A 19,851-nucleotide genomic window follows, 5' to 3' on the forward strand; every position below is an offset into this window, starting at 1 on the left:
TGCTAATATCATGTCTAAGGCTGTTCTATTTTCCCAAGCTGTCTGGCTAGTAGCCACTAATTGCTCAGCTATTCCTTTAACAGCACCTCTAGTGTAGTTAATAAACCACTGTTGGTTATAATAAATGTAATTTATCCAATCTATGTTTTTATTGTCACCTACCAAAATATTGACTCAAATCCTATTTGATCTCGAGATTTAACTTTATCTGGTACTCCTTGTGGGACTCCAATTGCATCTAAGTAAACATGAGAGTCGAAAGACCCATAAGGAGCTTCTCTTGTTTTACAGTGTTGCATTTTTCTTCTCTCTGGTTGATGAAATGCCAAGGTGAAAGGAATAGCCAATTGGACTACAGCACAAGTGCCACTCCAGTTACTTGGCAGAGTGTCCAGTAAAGGTTCACCACAATACCACCTTACATATGCTCGGGGATGAAAAAGGGCCGATTGATCGGTAAGCTCTTGAAAATTCTTAAGCTCACCTCATCCCTTCAGGTCTCCAAGGAACCCTAAGTTTCCCCCTTGTCATGAGAGACATGAAGTGAACTTAATGTCGGGAGACGGAGGTTGGATGGCCCTCGGGGGCTGACCCGCAGGGTGTCGAACCTCAGGATATAGCAGAGAGAGAGCTTGGCATGACTTGTTACCCCAGGCTGTGGAATCCTGGAAAAGAGCTACCATACAGCCCATGCCTGGTCGACTGGAGGACCATCCTAGTGGAAATGGGACAACCTGGTCCTCTGGCCTGCTATGCGCACAAGCATAACAATTGCTTTTGTTTAAAGTGTGGATGGAATATTTGATCCATTCCAACCAGGCATTCGTATCTTGATATCCTGTCTCAATTGCCAAAGTTTGTTTTAGATCTTTAATTTCTACAATAGCTACCTTGGTCTTGTCATTAGATGGAGGTGGAACAACCATTTCGTTGTGAAAGATTTTGGAAGAAGACTTAGGGGAAGGTGTAGGTGGTGGGGGATCAATGAAACATGTTTCAAAGGATCCGATAGAGTCTCTTCCTGAAACCTCAGCCCCCATAAAACTGACTTAAAGAAGGGAACCAGCTTGGAGAAGGGGAAGAATTTTTAGGGTTTGGGATAATAACCTGTATTGGATTGCACTACAGTTAGGGGTTTAACTGACAGTTAGGGGAAGCTGTTGCTTTAGTAAAATGAATGTATGGTTTTAGGAAATTACAACTACTGGTTGGGGCAGCCCATCCTTGCTCTTTAGTGGTCTACAGAACGTTGGACCAACTATGGCATAAAAGCTCTGGATTGGGGGTGGGGGACAAGACTCCCAGTTGACACTGGGGTCTTCATCGAAATCTTCCCAGACTAAATGATCCCAATTCACTAGTGTCCAGTCTGAGGAGAGCCTGGAAGGACAGACGTACTTTTCTGAAGTGGAGAGCTATCTTTGACTTGGCCAGTCTCCACACGGTATAACAAGGCAAGCATCAAATGTAATAGTTTGAGGCAAAATTTACTTGGTTACATTAATAGCTAGGTGGTCAGTAATAGAGCGAGGAAATAAGGACTAATGGGATAGATGAAAGAGAGTTAAATTTTTCTTAGCTTTAGTTTGGTAGGGTTTTCCCCTGGGACTATGGCCCAGAAGCAGCAGCATTTTCTTGACTCAGGTGTGATGGGTCCATCCTCTCTCTGCTGTCCGGTCTACGGTTTCAGTACTTAGGAGCACTAGGCCAGATCCTTCCCAGGCCAGCTCCAGCTTCTCCTCTTTCCAGCTTTTGATGCGGACGTGATCCTCAGGTTGATGTTGATGCACTGGGAGCTCCGGGGGTGGTGCCTATGCTAAGAGAACTTTAGTTTTAAGAGAAGAGAAAGTAGAAGACAGGCCAAGTATATAATTTTTAAGAAATTGATCTTTTGTTTCAAAGGTAGGATTGTCAGCAGTGGAGTGTAAATAAGGCAATCCGTAGAGCATCTCATCAGGAGAAAGACCAATATCTTTCCACAGGGCAGTTCAGATTCTTAGCAGGGCAATAGGAAGGCTCTTGGCCCATGGTAACTGAGTCTCCAGAACCAATTTTGTTAAGTGGTTCTTTAAAGTCTGATTTATTATTTCTACTCTCCCTGATGAAGGTAGATGCCAGGGAGTATGGTATTCCCACCTAATGTCTAATGTTTGGGATAGCTTTTTAATTATGTGTGCGGTGAAATGAGTTCCATTGCCTGAGTCAATATTTTCTATCAGTTCAAACCTGGGCACTATATTTTCAATTAGGGCTTTGACTACATTATTGGCTGTTGCATTTGAAAAGGGAATAGCTTTGACCCAGTGAGTGAGGTGATCTACTATCACTAGTAAGTATTTTAGACGACCTATTGGAGGCATTTCTGTGTAATCAACTTGGATACTTTGGAATGGCCTTAAGCCTGGACTCCTTCCCCCAAGGGGTAATCTTTTATAGTTTATTAGGTTTTGTGGGGTTTTTTTTTTTTCTGTCATACTAAACAACTGTCTGTACATGTTTGGCCAGGATATAAATTCCTATGCACCCATAAACCCATAAACTCTGAGAACTGCATCACACATGCCCTGGGGCCCCCAATGGGTCCCTTGATGTGGTTGGGACAAGATTTTCCTCATAAGGGGTTTGGATAACATTTCTCTCTGGTCTGGCAATATCTATTTTCCTTCTGAATTCTCTTTAGCACCTATTTTTATTAGTTTTTAGACCAAAGAAAGCCAAACACCATTTTATATTTGACAATGCTTCCTATATGATTTTTATACCAAATAAGCTAAATTTCACCTTTATATCAGTGTGCTATTAATGTTAAACTCAATTTTAATAAAACCTGTAGACATATTTATCCAATTTTAATGTCTAACCATAAGGTAAGATTTTTATACACTCTTTTTAACCCTTTATAATTTGTTAAAGAACAGGTTAGTGCTTTAAGAAAAAAACATTGTGCTTTTATTTTAATGTTCAATTTACAGAAAAACTGGATGATACCCCTTTCACTTTAGGCAGTATGTTCACACAAAGAATTTCCTTTACAATTAACGTTTCAAAACTTACATAAACCTTCAAAACATTTTTTTAACCTTTTAATGTAGGTAAAAATCCACATTCTTATGCCTCCTAATAATTTAAAGTATATTTTACTTTCCTTACACACCTTGCATGTAAACTGTTTCTTCAATAGTTTTACATTCAGGAGGCCTAATTTTAAATTATACGACATTTCTTGCATAGATTCCCTTTTAATACATTTTTCATGACTTTCACAGACAATCTTTGACATGCCTCAACTTTCTGACTTTTTGTAAACATCCCTTTCTTTAAACAACCCATTAATTTACTTTAGGACAAGAATTTACCGTATAAGACTCTTTTTACATCAATTCTCCTTTTTTTAATGTCAAAGATGATAATCGTTCTTTCCCAAAGCAAACTTCCTTCATGTCTGTGGACTAAACTGCCTAAGGCCACAAGATTAGAAGTGGGGATAATACATGTTATACTGTTAACTTTTACTTTTGTTGAAAACTTTGTAAGTTTGGGATTTTAATTATGTGCTAGGTGTAGAGCCTAGGACCTAGACAGAAGTGCAGATAAGTCGGGTTTATTCTGCATTTAACTCCGTGTGTCCTAGGTTTTACCTACCTGCAAAGCAGGCCAGTGGTACAGCTAAGAGATGGTCACCTGTTTGGCTATCTGGTCTGCTAGGTTATTTCCTCAACTTTCAAAAGGCTTTTCTGGTGTCCAGGGACATGGACAATAACTATTTCTTTTGGCGACTGAAGGTTATTTAATATTTGGGTGACTAATTCCTTGTGGACTACGTCTTGGCCTTTGCTATTAATAAGACCTTGTTCAGTCCAAATTTTTCCAAATGTATGAGCCACTCCACAGGTGTACTTAGAATCAGTATAGATGGTTCCTTCCTGGTTCTGTAAGTACTTTAAGGCTTGGCTGAGTGCAAACAGCTCACACGTTTGAGCAGACCAATTATTAGGCAATTTTCCTGACTCTATTTCTACAAGAGTTTCTCTATTAATTACTGAATACCCATGGTGTCATTTTCCCTAAATCACCCAGGAAGAGCCATCTATAAATAAGTGTCGTCCTGTCCTGAAGGGAGTTTCTCCTAGGTCTGGTCAGACTGCTGTATGGTAATCAATTAAATCTAAACATGTGTGATCTTTCTCTAGATTTGGATCCCCTGTTAGGAAACCTGCTGGGTTAAACGAATTATCAGTGGTTAATGTTAAATCATCTTTTTCTACCAGAATAGCCTCATACCTTAAGATTCTTGAGTCAGTAAGCTACCTTTTTGCTTCTCCTTTTACTCCTGAGATAAAAAATTATTGTGAACAAGTTACACTGGATGGAAGATAACAAACCGAGGAGTGAGCTGCTTCTGAGTTGATTAAAAAGGTAATAAGCTTAAGTTTAGATCCCACTTCTAAATTTATTAAGGGCTTTTGATGGGACTTAAGATAAAAAAAGATAGAGCCCCTGACTTCCATAGTCTTCTTCAAAAGCTTTAAGTGGGATGACTTTTTCTTTTTTTTCTTTCAGGACATTGTCTTTTAAAGTGACCTAATTTTCTGCATCTGAAACATTCGTTCTGTCCCTTTTTTTTTCTACCTTTGAGTCTTCTGGCTTTACTATTTCATACCCTTTATATTGCCTGGAGAGTGGGGGTTTAGGTTCTTTATAGGTTCTGGCCCCCGGGTACTTTATTATATGGTGGAGAGCACAATTTTTGCTTTCTGCTTTTGTTTTTCCTTCATCTCTTTTTACATATACTTTTTGGGCTTCTCTTAGAAGCTCTTCTATAGGTCTATCTTTCCAGTTCTCTATCTCTTGTAATTTCTTGTTAATATCTGGCCAACTATTAGTTACAAAACAAAGCTTTAACATCCCTTATTTGAGGGGAGTCTTCTAATTCTAGACCTACATATTTCCTCATTTGCTCTTGAGTCTTCCTAGGAATTTTATAGGTCTTTCATCTTTTCCTTGTTGTATATTGAAAGCTTTTGTAATGCTTTGGATGTGGGCTACAGACTGTCGAATTCTTTCAATTATCATTTCTCTAAGGTTTTTTTCTTCTTCTAATATTTTAACATTAGGCCTAGGGGACTATTAGGGGGAATATTATTGTTGTTAACTTTATCCTTTTTATCTCTTACTTTACTCGGGCTATTTCCCATATTAGGTCCTGGTTAGGCTCAATCTCTCGTGTTACAGATGTCTTACCTATCCTTCTCTGGGGGCTTGCTATGGCTATTAGACTCAATCGCTCATATTAGAGCTGTCTCGCCTATCCTTTAGCCCCACCTGCTGGAGGCTCCTTGCATTCACACACACTTTCATCCCCCAGAATATCCTGACCACCAAGGAAATACTTTGCTGCCCCTGTGATGTTTCTTACCTTGGTCTGTGCACAGAATTACCTGGTCGCCATGGTATGTGAGGATCCTTTCCCCCAGGTTGCCAGCCGGTTTCTTTCTGCATTGCTGAGTCCGGGTTTATTCATCACACCAGGTGGGTCTCAATTCCTTACCCCCGAGGCCGCTGCAATGAGGCAGCGGGCCATGTCTCCTCATGGGAGAGGTCTAGACCCTCCCCAGAGGAGAATGGGAATCCCAGATGGGCCCCCAAATTTGCTAGAAATAAATTTTTGGTGCCGCAAAAGAAATAGCACTCAAACACGAATTTTCTCAGCAAGGCAATTTTACTTCTATAGAAGGGTGCATCTCTTAGATGGAGCAATTGCGAGAGCACACCTGAACAAGGGAGGGGGAAGGGTTCTTATGTCTGATACAGGTAACCCCTACTGCTGTGTCTGTCATTCCCCTATTGGCCAGGGTTGGACCACACAGACTAAGCTAATTCTGACTGGCTATTTTAAAGAGAGCAGGGGTATGAACCAGAATGGTGGGGTGAGCAGTTTCAGTGGGAAGGACAGTTATGGAACAGGTGACTAAAGGTGACTCAGAGCAGGTGACCAGGAGTGACTCAGCATGGAGCAGGTGACCAGGGGAACAGATGTGAACTACTGATTAGAACTGGTGAAAAATGTTGTTTACTGAAACTAGGGTCAAGGAGACGAGAATGAGGAAGTTCAACTTTAAAATGGAGAACAAAGAACTGAACATACAGAACTCACTGTATTTAACACTATCTTGGAGAATGTTCCACCTGCTGATGAGAAGAATGTATATTCTACAGTTCTTTGGTAGAATGTTCTATAAATATCTAAGTCCATTTATTCTAGTGCATCATTTAAGTCCATTGTTTCTTTGTTGACTTTCTGTCTCTGATTTGTCTAGTGCTATCAATGGTGCATTGAAGTCTTCCACTATTATTGTGTTGCTGTCTATCTCATTTTTTAGGTCTAGTAGTAATTGTCTTACGAATCTGGGAGTTCCAGTGTTAGGTGCATATAAATTTAGGACTGTAATATCTTCTTCTTGGAGTGATCTTTTTATCATATAATGACTTTCTTTGTCTTTTTTTTTTTTTTTTTTTTTTTTTTACTGTTGTTGCTTTGAAGTCTGTTGTCTGATATAAGAATAGCTATGCCTGCTTGCTTTTGGTTTTTATTTGTGTGGAGTATCTTTTTGCTCCCTTTACCTTGAGTTTACATGAATCCTTCTGTGTGAGGTTAGTCTCTGGAAGACAGTAGATATTTGGTTTGTAATTTTAAAAAATCCATTCTGTATCTTTTAAGTGGAGCATTTAGGCCATTTACATTCAACATTAATATTGAGATGTGAGATACTGTTCATTATGTTAATTGTTATCTAGATTTTTTTTCATTGTGTTATTGTTTTTAGGCCCTGTGAGTTTTATGCTTTCAGAAAGTTCTATTCTGGTGCATTTTGAGCTTTTGTTTCAAGGTTTAGAACTCTTTTTAGAGTTTTTTATAGTGCTAGTTTGGTAGTGACAAATTCCCTCAGCATTTGTCTGAAAATGACTTGTTTTCTCTTTCATTTATAAAACTTAGTTTTGCTGGATTCAAAATTCTTAGCTGACAGTTATCCTGTTTAAGGAGGTTGAAGATCAGACCCTAATCCCTTCTGGCTTGTAAGGTTTCTGCTGTCAAGTCTGTTCTTAGTCTGACGGATTTTCCTTTATAGGTTACCTGATGCTTTTATCTTACTGCTCTTATAATTCTTTCCTTCATTTTAGCTTTAAATAGCTTGATTACTATATTCCTTGGTGAAGATCTTTTTGCAGAGAATTTCTGAGGAGTTCTTTATCTAAATCTAAATCTCTAGCCAGGCCAGGGAAGTTTTCCTTAATTATTCCCTCAAGTAAGTTTTCCAGACTTTTTGTTTTCTCCTCTCCCTCAGTAACACTAATTATTCTTAGGTTTGGCTTTTTTTTTTTTTTTTTTTTTTTTTTTTTACATGATCCCATATTTCTTGAAGACTTTGTTTATTTCGTTTGATTCTTTTTTCTTTATTTTTATCTGATTGGGTTAATTCAAAAGTATATCTTCACACACTGAAATTCTTTCGTCCACTTTTTACAGTCTATTGTTAAAACTTCCCATGACATTTTGTAATTCCCTGAATGTGTCTTTCATTTCCAGAAGTTGTGATTGCTTTTCCTTTATAATATCTATTTCTCTAGAAAATTTTTCATTCGTATCTTGAACTGCTTTTAGAATTTCTTTGACAGTTTCCACTTTTCTCTGGTACCTCCTTGAATAGCTTAATAATCAACTTTCTGGCCTGGCGTGGTGGTTCACACCTGTAATCCCAGCACTTTGGGAGGCCGAGGCAGGCAGATCACGAGGTCAGGAGATCAAGACCATCCTGGCTAACACGGTGAAACCCTGTCTCTACTAAAAATACAAAAAATTAGTTGGGCGTGGTGGCGGGCGCCTGTAGTCACAGCTACTCAGGAGGCTGAGGCAGGAGAATGGCGTGAACCTAGGAGGCAGAGCTTGCAGTGAGCCGAGATTGCACCACTGCACTCCAGCCTGGGCAACAGAGTGAGACTCTGTCTCAAAAAAAAAACAAAAAAGAAAGAAAGAAAGAAAAAGAAAAAGAAAAAAAAATCAACCTTGGAATTCTTTATCTGGTATTTCAAAGATTTCATCTTGGTTTGGATCCATTGCTGGAAAGCTAGTGTGATCTTTTGGGGGTGTTATAGAACCCTGTTTTGTCATATTACCAGAGTTACTTTTCTAGTTCCTTTTCATTGGGGTAGCCTATTTCTTCCAATTATTCTTGAATTTATGTTTGATTTGACTGTTTTTTAAATTTTTCCCCTTAAGGATGTGACTTTAATGCCTATAGTTAATTATAGCCTAATTTGGTTATTGGTGCTTTCAGGGGTGAAGACTCTGTAAGAGTGCCTTGGTTATAGAGATTCTTTGCATGATGACTTTCTCATATGCTAGTTGTAGTAGCAGTGTGCTCCATGTGTGAGCAAGTTCATTGTCTTCTATGGAGTTGGAATGGTAGAGGTCTCTTGACGTTTATCTCATTCCCCTCTGGCATGTACTTTTTCATTTATTTTCCTCCATTATTGTATTTACTGGTTTGATGGTCAGGCTTCAGGCCAGTAGGGGAAGTATCCCTGGGTAAGAACCCACTGTGGCTAAAGCAGGTGGGTAAGTGCAATACCCAATGATGGGCAGAAGTCCCAGCCTTGACAGAGGTGGCTGGAGGAGCTGTCAGTGAGTTGCACTGAGGTCTTATCGGGGGAAGGGTTGGAGCCACCTCAGTTATCCTGCCAGGTCAGCAGGCAAATGATCCACCTTTCACACACACTCCTGTCCCAGTGCTCCACATGATCAGGCTACAGAGTTTAGCTAAACTACTCTACGCAGGATTCAAAAAATATTTGTTTAAAATTAATGTTTTTGGATTAGTTCCTTGGAAATTACACTTAGGAAGTTTCAGATTACATTACTCACTCAGAGGAGACATTAGAAAAATGCCAAAGTGGGCACATCCACAGTTAACAGGATTTCAAACCTCAGAATAAAATGTGTAGAAGGTGATTATGCTTCCCAGCACAGGGCAGGTTCTGGGAGTGCTCCCAGGTTGCACACTCAAATACAAAATGTTAAGAGGTAGTGTCCAGGCAGATTCTTTTGTACCACAGGACTCACATGTTTTAAAATGTTCGTCATTCTTGGTGGTCAAAGGTCATACCAGGAAGAGTTCAGATAACTTTACTCAGAATCCTAGCCTCACTGAATCAGGGTGGTAGTGTTGACTGCTACCTTAAAGGACATTCAAGGATTTATATAATAGGAAATGTTGCCATCTTCCTTACCTCCCCCAGATCAGATCCACTTGCACAGATAACTTAAGCAGAGACATATTCCAAATATTTAATATGCCACACTTACAAATTAGAAGTACAGAAACTTGCTCTATGCATAGAAGTGTAAGTAAAATTATATTATCCACTGTGGGGGTCTGTTCTTTCTGAGGGAGTTTCTGGGTAAGTATATGGAGCAATACAAATGTGCTGTGATAACAGAAAAAGAACATTTTCTGTTCCTGTTTTCTTACACTGAAATGACACATTAAAACCATAATAAATGGCAGAAAGAGTGGCTCAGATTCTACCAGAAAAAACCTAATTAAAGACTTTTCACGAGTTAACAATTCTCATAGGTTTCCATCAACGTTGTTGGGCATTATTCCGCATTCTGGATTATGTTGTGCATCACTTTTATGCAACTCCTAGATTCCTTTCTAAATAATATGGAATTAAACATATCTGCTTAATGCTATGTGATAAAACTGCTCATTTACCATTCCAGTATATTTTCTGAGGATGCTCCAGATACCGGAGTATCTGGAAAACAAGGGAGAGGGCAAACTTGTTCTGAAAGAAAAAAAGTTCATTTTAATGCCATTGACATTGGGAAGGACAAACTATCGTTTGTCTATTAACATGAGAGCTGCAGGCACACAGGTATTGAGACACTTTTAAAATGTTCCTCGTCATGGACAGGGCTTTAGACAGAGCCAGTCTGGGATTGCACCTGTTCACAGCTACTTTGGCCCCTGAAAAGTTTTGTAGCAAATCATCTGGCCCTGTCTTTTCAGCACTGTTCTGATCTGAAGTCAGTTCTCTCAGTCCTTTGGGTCCAGCTGTCGGACCACCTCACAGGCCTACTCTCCTTTCATGTCCTGGCACCTCTGACCCTGTCGTTAGATTCAAGGCACACCTACCATGTTCTAATACTTAAATTGTTGTATAGCTACTAAGTAATGTAAACTAAATGCCATCACAGAGCCTAGCTACAGATTTTTAAGAAATGAAATGGGAAAATGGAAACAAACTGTAAAAGCCAAAGTAAAACCCAGGCCCTGCATGGTACACTAGTACTTCCTCAAGGGCACTGAATTGAACAAAATTTGGTAACTCTGGGTACACTGGAAAACCCTTTACAAATTAGCCTAGACAGAAAAAACATCGAGGCCTCTGCAGGTGTTTGGATATAGCCAGAGGAATAGTGTCCGCTGGGGGTGGAAGGTCTGTGGCTTGGATAAGCAGCACATCAAAGCCAGGTCTGGTAGGCAGGGAGCTGGCGCCATATCTACAGATCAGAATGGCAGCATCACTGGGCATGGGGTTATGTAAGAGGTGCCCAGACCAACCTTCTAGAAAAGTTGTTAAAGTTTTCCAGTGGCCTTCTGAAATGTATCTGTATTCTGAAATATATCTGTGTAGCTAAAATATTAAAGAAAATATTTTTAAAAATTGTCTTCTAAAGAACCTCTAAATTTAATTAATTAATTAAATTAATTTGAACTGTAGAAGTTAACAACATTTTACATTTTAAAATCAATAATATCATTTTTTAAATCCTCCATGGTAGAATTCTTCTGGTTACGTTTTCTTTTTCTTTTGTAGGAACTCACACTGCCCATTTGGCAGATCTGCCATCCAGCCAATCTGTTGGATAAGCAGCTACAGATTAATCAGATTCCCCACTGTCTAAGACTATCAATCTTGGATAGTCTTAGATACCAAACGATGGATACCAGGGATAAGAATCCCTGCCATTACCTACCATTTACTTTATAATATAGTTTTTGAGATGTATATGAACTAAATTTGCCATCTACTATCTTGGAAACATCTATCAGAAATGTAGCGTATCTAGAGAGATGTAAGCCTGAAAGCAACTTTGTGAAGATTGAATGAGGGCTGCCATTCCCCCAACAAATGCTTACATTAAATGTGTGTGTGTGTGTGTGTGTGTGTGTGTGTGTGTGTGTACACTACCATTCCAATTAAAGGCAAAAGTAACAAATATCTTGAAGGTATTTATTGGAGGCAGAAGATGAGAGACACCAGAGCTTTGTAATTGTTCTCAGCTTAGACATTGTCAGATGACTGCCAGCTAAAAGTCCCACTAATTTTTAGGTACAAAACTTTTTGTGGTTTTGTTAGAAAGTAATCATTTGGTGGCATTACTACAGCCAAAAATAAGAACAGATGAGAGCAACAATCAGAATTTTCAGGCTGAAAGCACAGATCAGTGATTCTTTTTCAGTGGAGTTTTTCTGAGGGTTATTAGACTGAACTCTATGCTTCTTTTTTCCTTTCATACTGAGAGAAAACTTTTTCTTATTCTAGGGACTGGCAGTGATATGTCCTTATGTCCTGGTTACATTTTCTTTTTTTCCTTTTTTTTTTTTTTTTTTTTTTTTTTTGAGACGGAGTTTCACTCTTGTTGCCCAGGCCAGAGTGCAGTGGCGTGACCTCGGCTCACCGCAACCTCCGCCTCCCAGGTTCAAGCAATTCTCCTGCCTCAGCCTTTCCGAGTAACTGGAATTACAGGCGTGTGCCACCACGCCCGGCTAATTTTGTATTTTTAGTAGAGATGGGGTTTCTCCATGTTGGTCAGGCTGGTCTCAAACTCCCGACCTCAGGTGATCCGCCCACCTCAGCCTCCCAAAGTGCTGGGATTACAGGCATAAGCCACCGCGCCCAGCCTGGTTACATTTTCAACCATACAGATGACATTATGACTATCTAGACAACACCACAATAACTGTTTTTTTAAAAATGGAAAGTCTCTTCACAGTTGTTTTGTCTGTGGGATGCAGTGGCTCTGCTTATCATCTCGCCATTATTTTTCCCTGCTACACAGCATTGTAGACAGACACCAAAGAACCAAATTAATTTATGAAGTGTGACTAACAGATGCTGTGCTTGAATCCCCCTCATTCTGAGAAGTGGAGCAAGGTCAGGAGATCACTATCCGCCAAATCATTAAATGTTATTTGGATGGAAGAAATGATATGCTATATGGGAGCTGAGCCTTCCAAATTCTCATAACTGCACAATTATACAGGTCCCCCTTATCCACCGGCTGGACGCTGAGCCTGCTTCCTGCTTCTGCTCCATGGATTGCTAGGTTAAACTCACAACACTGTTTGCTCTAGAGACCCTCTGTAAAAAAGAAAAAGATGATAAAACAAAGGTAGGCAAAATTAAGCTTCCCCTGGAACTGGCTGCCAGTTGTTTCATGCTTTCCAGGTTTGCTTCAGTTTTCATGAGACACACATGAGCTCTTCTGGGTCTCGTGTATGGGCATGTATATTTTTACTAAAATATCCTTATACTTTGTAGGAGGTTGGGGGGAGCCATTTTTTTCATGGAAGATATAAAAGAACCATGGGATGGGAACCAGAAGTACAGCACACACTCTTGCTACTGCCCAGCTGCATAACCTGGGGCAAATCTTCCAAGTCGAATCTACACAGCTACACAGTTCACCTGATTTTGGCAGCTAGCTTCTCAGTAAGAAAAATAATGCCCAGGACAATTAAAGCCGCTTGGAAATGAAGCTTCAGTTTCTTACCTATATGTCAGTTTTAAAGAATTTTTAAAAATTGTTTTCCTTTTTTTTTGGGTGTGTGTGTGTGTGTGTGTGTGTGTGTGTGTGTGTGTGTGTGTGTGAAGGACAGAGTTTTGCTCTTTGGCCCAGGCTGGAGTGAAGTGGTGCGATCTCAGCTCACTGCAACCTCCGCCTCCCTGGTTCAAGTGATTCTCCTGCCTCAGCCTCCCAAGTAGCTGGGATTACAGCCACCTGCCACCACACCCAGCTAATTTTTTTGTATTTTTAGTAGAGACGGGGTTTCACCATATTGGTCAGGCTGGTCTTGAACTCCTGACCTCAGTTGATCCACCTGACTTGGCTTCCCAAAGTGCTGGGATTACAAGTGTGAGCCACCATGCCCGGCCCGTTGTTATTTTTATAAAGTACAAACACACTAAGATAAAAACATTTATTGTCAGTGGTGATATCATCTGCCCACTAAATTATCATCTCACTTTGTAGGAGCTCTTTGTATATTTTAGATATTTTATTCACTACCTACATTACAGATAACTTTTTGCAACTCTAGCATTGGTCTTTTGATTTTGTTTATACTACATCTTTCTGTTTATAGTGTAATTTACAGTATGATTCGCCAAATCAAATTTATTTACCTGGGAAGACATATATTTTATTATAATCTATATATGCCTATGTATAGATTTTTTGGTATTTACCCTGCATGTTGTTTTTTAAAATTCTTGGGTCTGTGGTTTGGTTTCAGACATCAATTTTGGGAAATTCTCAGTCATTATTGCTTCAAATGTTTCTTTGATCCTTTCTGTTATTCTTCTCTATCTGGTTTTCTCATTAAGTGTATGTTACACCTTTTATAGTTGTCTCACCATTCTTGGATATTCTGGGGGTTTTTAATCTTTTTAGTTGTTGTTATTGTTTTTTGTTTGTTTGTTTTGAGATAGAGTTATGTTCTGTCACCCAGGCTGGAGTGCGGTGGCGTAATCTTGGCTCACTACAACCTCCCTGTCCCAGGTTCAAGCAATTCTCCTGCCTCAGCCTCCAAAGTAGCTGGGATTACAGGCATGCGCCACCATGCCTGCCTAATTTTTTGCATTTTTAGTAGAGATGAGATTTTGCCATGTTGCCCAGGCTGGACTCAAACTCCTGACCTCAAGTAACCCGCCCACCTTGGCTTCCCAAAGTGCTGGGATTACAGGCATGAGCCACCACGCCCAGCCAAATTCTTTTTTGGTAGAGATGAGGGTCTCACTCTATTGCCCAGGCTGGTATTGAACTCTTGGTCTCAAGTGATCCTCCCACTTTGGCCTCCCAAAGTGCAGGAATTACAAGTGTGAGCCACCATTCCTGGCCCATCATTGGTTTTTACTTTAGAAGTATCTACTGACATAAACTGAGACTCACTAATTCTTTCCTTTGTCGTGTCCATTCTACTAAGTATCAAAGATATTCTTCATCTCTTTTAAAAATTTTGTATTTTTAAATATTGTGGGTACATAGTATATATTTATAGGTACATGAGATGTTTTTATGCAGATACACATGCATAATAATCACATCATGGAAAATGGGGTACCTGTCCCCTCAAGCATTTATCCTTTGTGTTATAAGCAATCCAATCATACTCTTTTAGTTATTTTTATTTTGTTTTACATTGATTGAGATGGAGTTTTGCTCTTGTTGCCCAGGCTGGAGTGTAGTGGCACTATCTTGGCTCACTACAACCTCCACCACTTAAATTCAAATGATTCTCCTGCCTCAGCCTCTTGAATAGCTGGGGTTACAGGCATGTGCCCACCGCACCGGCTAATTTTGTATTTTTAGTGGAAACGGGGTTACTCCATGTTGGTCAGGCTGGTCTTGAACTCCCAACCTCAGGTGATCCGCCTACCTCTGCCTCCCAAAGTGTTGGAATTACAACATGAGCCACTGCGCCTGGCTTTATTTTTGAGATAGAGTCTCACTTTGTTGCTCAGGCTAGAGTGCAGTGGTGCGGTCTTGGCTTACTGCAGCCTCCGCCTCCCAGCTTCAAGCAATTCTCCTGCTTCAGCCTCCTGAGTAGTTGGGATTACAAGTGCCTGCCACCTCACCTGGCTAATTTTTGTATTTTTGTAGAGACAGGGTTTCACCATGTTGGCCAGGCTGATCTTGAACTCCTGACCTCAAGTGATCTGTCTGCCTCGGCCTCCCAAAGTGCTGAGATTACAAGTGTGAGCCTCCCTGCCTGGCCTCTTTTATTTATTTTTAAATGTACAATTAAATTATTACTAACAGTAGTCACCCTGTTATGCGATCAAATATTGAGCCTTATTCACTCTTTCTGTTAATAACTTATTTGTACCAATTAACCATCCACATCTTCTCATGCACCCATTATCCTTCTCAGCCTCTGGTAACTATCCTTCTAAGAACTCTCTGTCTCCATGAGTTCAATTGTTTTGATTTTTAGATCCCATAAATAGGTGAGAACATGTGATGTTCATCTTTCTGTGACTAGCTTATTTCACTTAACATAGTGACCTGACAGGATATCATCCTTGTTTATGGCTGAATAGTACTCAATTGTGTATAAGTACTACAGTTTACTTTATCCATTGATCTGTTGATGGACATTTAGGTTGCTTCCAAATTTTGTCTACTGTAAACAGTGCTGCAACAAACATGGAAGTGCAGATATCCCTTCAGTATACTGGTTTCCTTTCTTTTGAGTGTATACTCAGCAGTGGGATTGCTGGATCATTTGGTAGCTCTATTTTTAGTTTTTTGAGGAACTTCCAAACTGTTCTCCATAGTGGTTCCAATAATTTACATTCTCATCAACAGTGTACAAGGGTTCCCTTTACTTCACATCCTTGCCAGCATTTGTTATTGCCGGTCTTTTGCATATAAGCCATATAAGATGATATACCAGTGTAGTTTTGATTTGCATTTCTTTGCTGATCACTGATGTCAAGCATTTTTTTGTATGCAAGTTTGCCATCTGTATTTCTTCTTTTGAGAAATGCCTATTCAAATCTCTTCTCTGTTTTTAAATCAGATTATTTGATTTTTTTCTATATAGAGTTGTTTGAGCTTCTTACATATTCTGGTTATTAATTCCTTGTCAAATGGATAGTTTACAAGTATTTTATCCCATTCCATGAGTTGTCTCTTTGTTGATTGTTTCCTTTGCTGTGCTGAAGCCTTTTTTTACCTGATGTGATCTCATTTGTCCATTTTTACTTTGGTTGCCTGTGCTTGTGGGGTACTACTCAAGAAATTTTTGCCCAGACCAATGTCCTGGAGAGTCTCTGCAATTCTTTTTTTGCAGTAGTTTTCTAGTTTGAGGTCTTAGATTTAAGTCTTTAATCCATTTTGATTAGATTTTTGTGAGAGATAGTGGTGTAGTTTCATTCATCTGCATATGGATATCCAGTTTTTCCAGCACCATTTATAGAAGGGACTCTTTTCTCCAATGTTTGTTCTTGGCACCTTTATCAAAAATGAATTTACTGTAGGCATATGAATTTGTTTAACAGTTCTCTAATCTGTTCTAATGGTCTATGTGTCTGTTTCTAGGTCAGTACCTTGCTGTTTTATTTACCATAGCTCTGTAGTATAACTTGAAGTCAGATGATGTGATTCCTGCAGTTTTGTTCTTTTTGCTCAGGATAGCTTTGGCTATTCTGGGTCTTTTGTGGTTCCAAATAAATTTTAGGATTGTTTATTCTATTACTGTGAATAATACAATTGACATTGCAATGGGAATTGCATTGAACCTGTGGATTGCTTTGGGTAGTATGGACATTTTAACCATGTTAATTCTTCCATCTGTGAATATGGAATATCATTCCATATTTTTGTGGGTCCTCTTCAATTTCTATCATTAGCATTTTATAGTTTTCATTATAGAGAACTTTTACTTTCTTTAAGTTTAATTCCTAGGTATTTAATTGTATTTGTGGCCATTGTAAGTGGAGTTACTTTTTAATTTCTTTTTCAGATTGTTTACTGTTGGCATATAAAAACGCTACTGACTTCTGTATGTTGATTTTATATCCTGCAAGTTTATTGAATTTGAGTTCTAATAGATTTTTTTATGGAGTTGTTTAGGTTTTTCCAAATATAAGATTATATCATCTGCAAACATAGATAATTTGACTTCTTCCTTTTTGTATGCCTTTTAATTCTTTCTCTTGTCTGATTGTTCTAGCTAGGATTTCCAGTACTATATGTTGAATAACAGTGGTGACAGTGGGCATCTTTGTTGTGTTCCAGACCTTAGAGGAAAGGCTTTTGGTTTTTCCCCATTCACTATGATACATCAGTCTGTCATATATGACTTTTATTATGTTGAGGTATGTTCCCTCTATATCTAGTTTTTTTAGGGTTTTTATCAGGAAGGGATGTTTAATTTTATCAAGTGCTTTTTCAACATCAATTGAAATGATCATATGGTTTTTGTCCTTCATTCTGTTGATATAATAGATCACACTGATTGATTTGCATATCTTGAACCATCCTTTGTTCCCAGGGATAAATCCCACTTGGTTATGATGAATAATATTTTATTCTATTTTTTATTTTATTTTATTTTATTTTTTTTTTTGAGGCAGAGTGTCACTCTGTCGCCCAGGCTGGAATGCAGTGGTATGATCTTGGTTCACTGCAACCTCTGCCTCCTGAATTTGAGTGATTCTCATGCCTCAGTCTCCCAAGTAGCTGGGGTTACAGGTGCATGCCACCATGCCCGGTTAATTTTTGTATTTTTAGGAGAGACGGGGTTTTGACATGTTGGCCAGACTGGTCTCAAACTCCGGGCCTCAAGTAGTCTGCCTGCCTTAGCCTCCCAAAGTGCTGGGATTACAGGCATGAGCCACCACGCCCAGCCTATGAAGAATATTTTAAATGTGTTGTTGAATTTGGTTTACAAGTATTTTGTTGAGAATTTTTGCATCGATATTCATCAGAAATATTGGCCTGTAGTTTTCTTTTTTGATGTGTCTTTATCTGGTTTTGGTTTCAGAATAATACTGGCCTCATAGAATGAGTTTGGAAGTATTCCTTCTTCTCTGTTTTTTCTGAATAGTTTGAGTAGGATTGGTGTTGTTCTTTAAATGTTTGGTAGAATTCATCAGTGAAGCCATCAGGTCCTGAGCTTCTCATTGCTGGGAGACATTTTATTACAGCTTTGGTCTTTTTACTTGTTATTGATATGTTCAGGTTTTGGATTTCCTTATAGTTGAATCTTGGTAGGTTATGTGTGTTTAGGAATTTGTCCACTTCTTCTAAATTTTCCAGTTTATTGGCATATAGTTGCTTGTGGTGGCCACTAATGATTCTTGGACTTTCTGCAATATTGGTTCTCATATCTCATTTTTCATCTCTGATTTTATTTATCTGGGCCATCTCTTTTTTTTTTTTTCTTAGTTTAACTAAAGGTTTTTCAATTTTGTTTAACTTTTTTAAAAAAACAGCTTTTTGTTTCATTGATCTTTTGTATATTCTTCATTTCAAAATCATTTATTTCTGCTCTGATCTTTATTTGTTTTATTCTACTAATTTTGGGTTTATTTTGCTCTTGCCTTTCTAGTTCTTTTCTTTATTTATATACTTTACATTCTTGGGCACATGTGCAGAACATGCAGGTTTATTACATAGGTATACATGTGCCATGGTGGTTTGCTGCACCCCTAAACCCGTCATCTACATTAGGCGTTACTCCTAATGTTATCCCTTCCCCCGCCCCCCATCCCCCGACGGGCCCTGGTGTGTGATATTCCCCTTCCTGTGTCCATGTGTTCTTATTGTTCAACTCCCACTTATGAGTGAAAACATGCAGTGTTTGGTTTTCTCTTCTTCTGTTAGTTTGCTGAGAATGACGGTTTCCGGCTTCATCAATGTGCCTGCAAAGGACATGAACTCACCCTTTTTTATGCTGCATAGTATTCCATGGTATATATGTGCCACATTTTCTTTATCCAGTCTATCTTTGATGGGCATTTGGATTGGTTACAAGTCTTTGCTATTGTGAACAGTGCTGCAATAAACCTATGTGTGCATGTGTCTTTATGGTAGCATGATTTATAATCCTTTGGGTATATATTCAGTAATGGGATTGCTGGGTCAAATGGTATTTCTGGTTCTAGATCCTTGAGGAATCGCCACACTGTCTTCCACAATGGTTGAACTAATTTACACTTCCACCAACAGTGTAAAAACTGTTCCTATTTCTCCACATCCTCTCCAGCATCTGTTGTTTCCTGATTTTTTAGTGATCACCATTCTAACTGGTGTGAGATGGTCTCTCATTGTGGCTTTGATTTGAATTTCTCTAATGACCAGTGAAGATGGGCTTTTTAAAATATATTTACTGGCTGTATAAAGTCATCTTTTGAGAAGTGTCTGTTCATATCCTTCACCCATTTTTTGATGGGGTTGCTTGTTTTTTTTCCTTGTAAATTTGTTTAAGTTTTTTTTTAGATTCTGGATATTAGCCCTTTGTCAGATAGACTGCAAAAATTTTCTGCCATTCTGTAGGTTGCCCATTCACTCTGATGATAGTTTGTTTTGCTGTGCAGAAGCTCTTTAGTTTAATTAGATCCTATTTGTCAATTTTGGCTTTTGTTGCCCTTGCCTTTGATGTTTTAGTCATGAAGTCTTTGCCCATGCCTATGTCGTGAATGGTACTGCTTAGGGTTTCTTCTAGAATTGTTATGGTTTTAGGTCTTATATTTAAGTCTTTAATCCATCTTGAGTTAATTTTTGTATAAGGTGTTAAGGAAGGGGTCCAGTTTCAGTTTTCTGCTTATGCCTAGCCAGTTTTCCCAACACCATTCATTAAATAGGGAATCCTTCACCGGTTGCTTGTTTTTGTCAGGTTTGTCAAAGATCAGATGGTTGTAGATGTGTGGTATTATTTCTGAGGCCTCTGTTTTGTTCCATTGGTCTATCTATATATCTGTTTTGGTACCAGTACCATTGCTGTTTTGGTTACTGTAGCCTTGTAGTATACTTTGAAGTCAGGTAGTGTGGTG

At 38.9% G+C, this 19,851-nt stretch overlaps 1 protein-coding gene across 11 annotated transcripts in view; it reads left to right on the plus strand.

Annotated features, from left to right (window-relative positions):
* LOC700897 (uncharacterized) overlaps nucleotides 1-19,851 on the plus strand; it is an 86,285-nt gene that overhangs the window by 12,549 nt on the left and 53,885 nt on the right. For 3 of the 11 annotated variants that reach the window (XM_077993535.1, XM_077993534.1, XM_077993536.1), the window contains one exon: nucleotides 292-456. The exons of the other annotated variants lie outside the window; for them this stretch is intronic. In XM_077993535.1, coding sequence (XP_077849661.1) covers nucleotides 425-456 — 32 coding nt within the window. In that variant the 5' untranslated portion in view covers nucleotides 292-424. The remainder of the gene's footprint in view (nucleotides 1-291; nucleotides 457-19,851) is intronic. 11 annotated transcript variants of the gene reach the window in all.

This window comes from Macaca mulatta, chromosome 2 (genome assembly GCF_049350105.2).
Source record: "Macaca mulatta isolate MMU2019108-1 chromosome 2, T2T-MMU8v2.0, whole genome shotgun sequence".
Lineage (NCBI taxonomy): Eukaryota > Metazoa > Chordata > Mammalia > Primates > Cercopithecidae > Macaca > Macaca mulatta.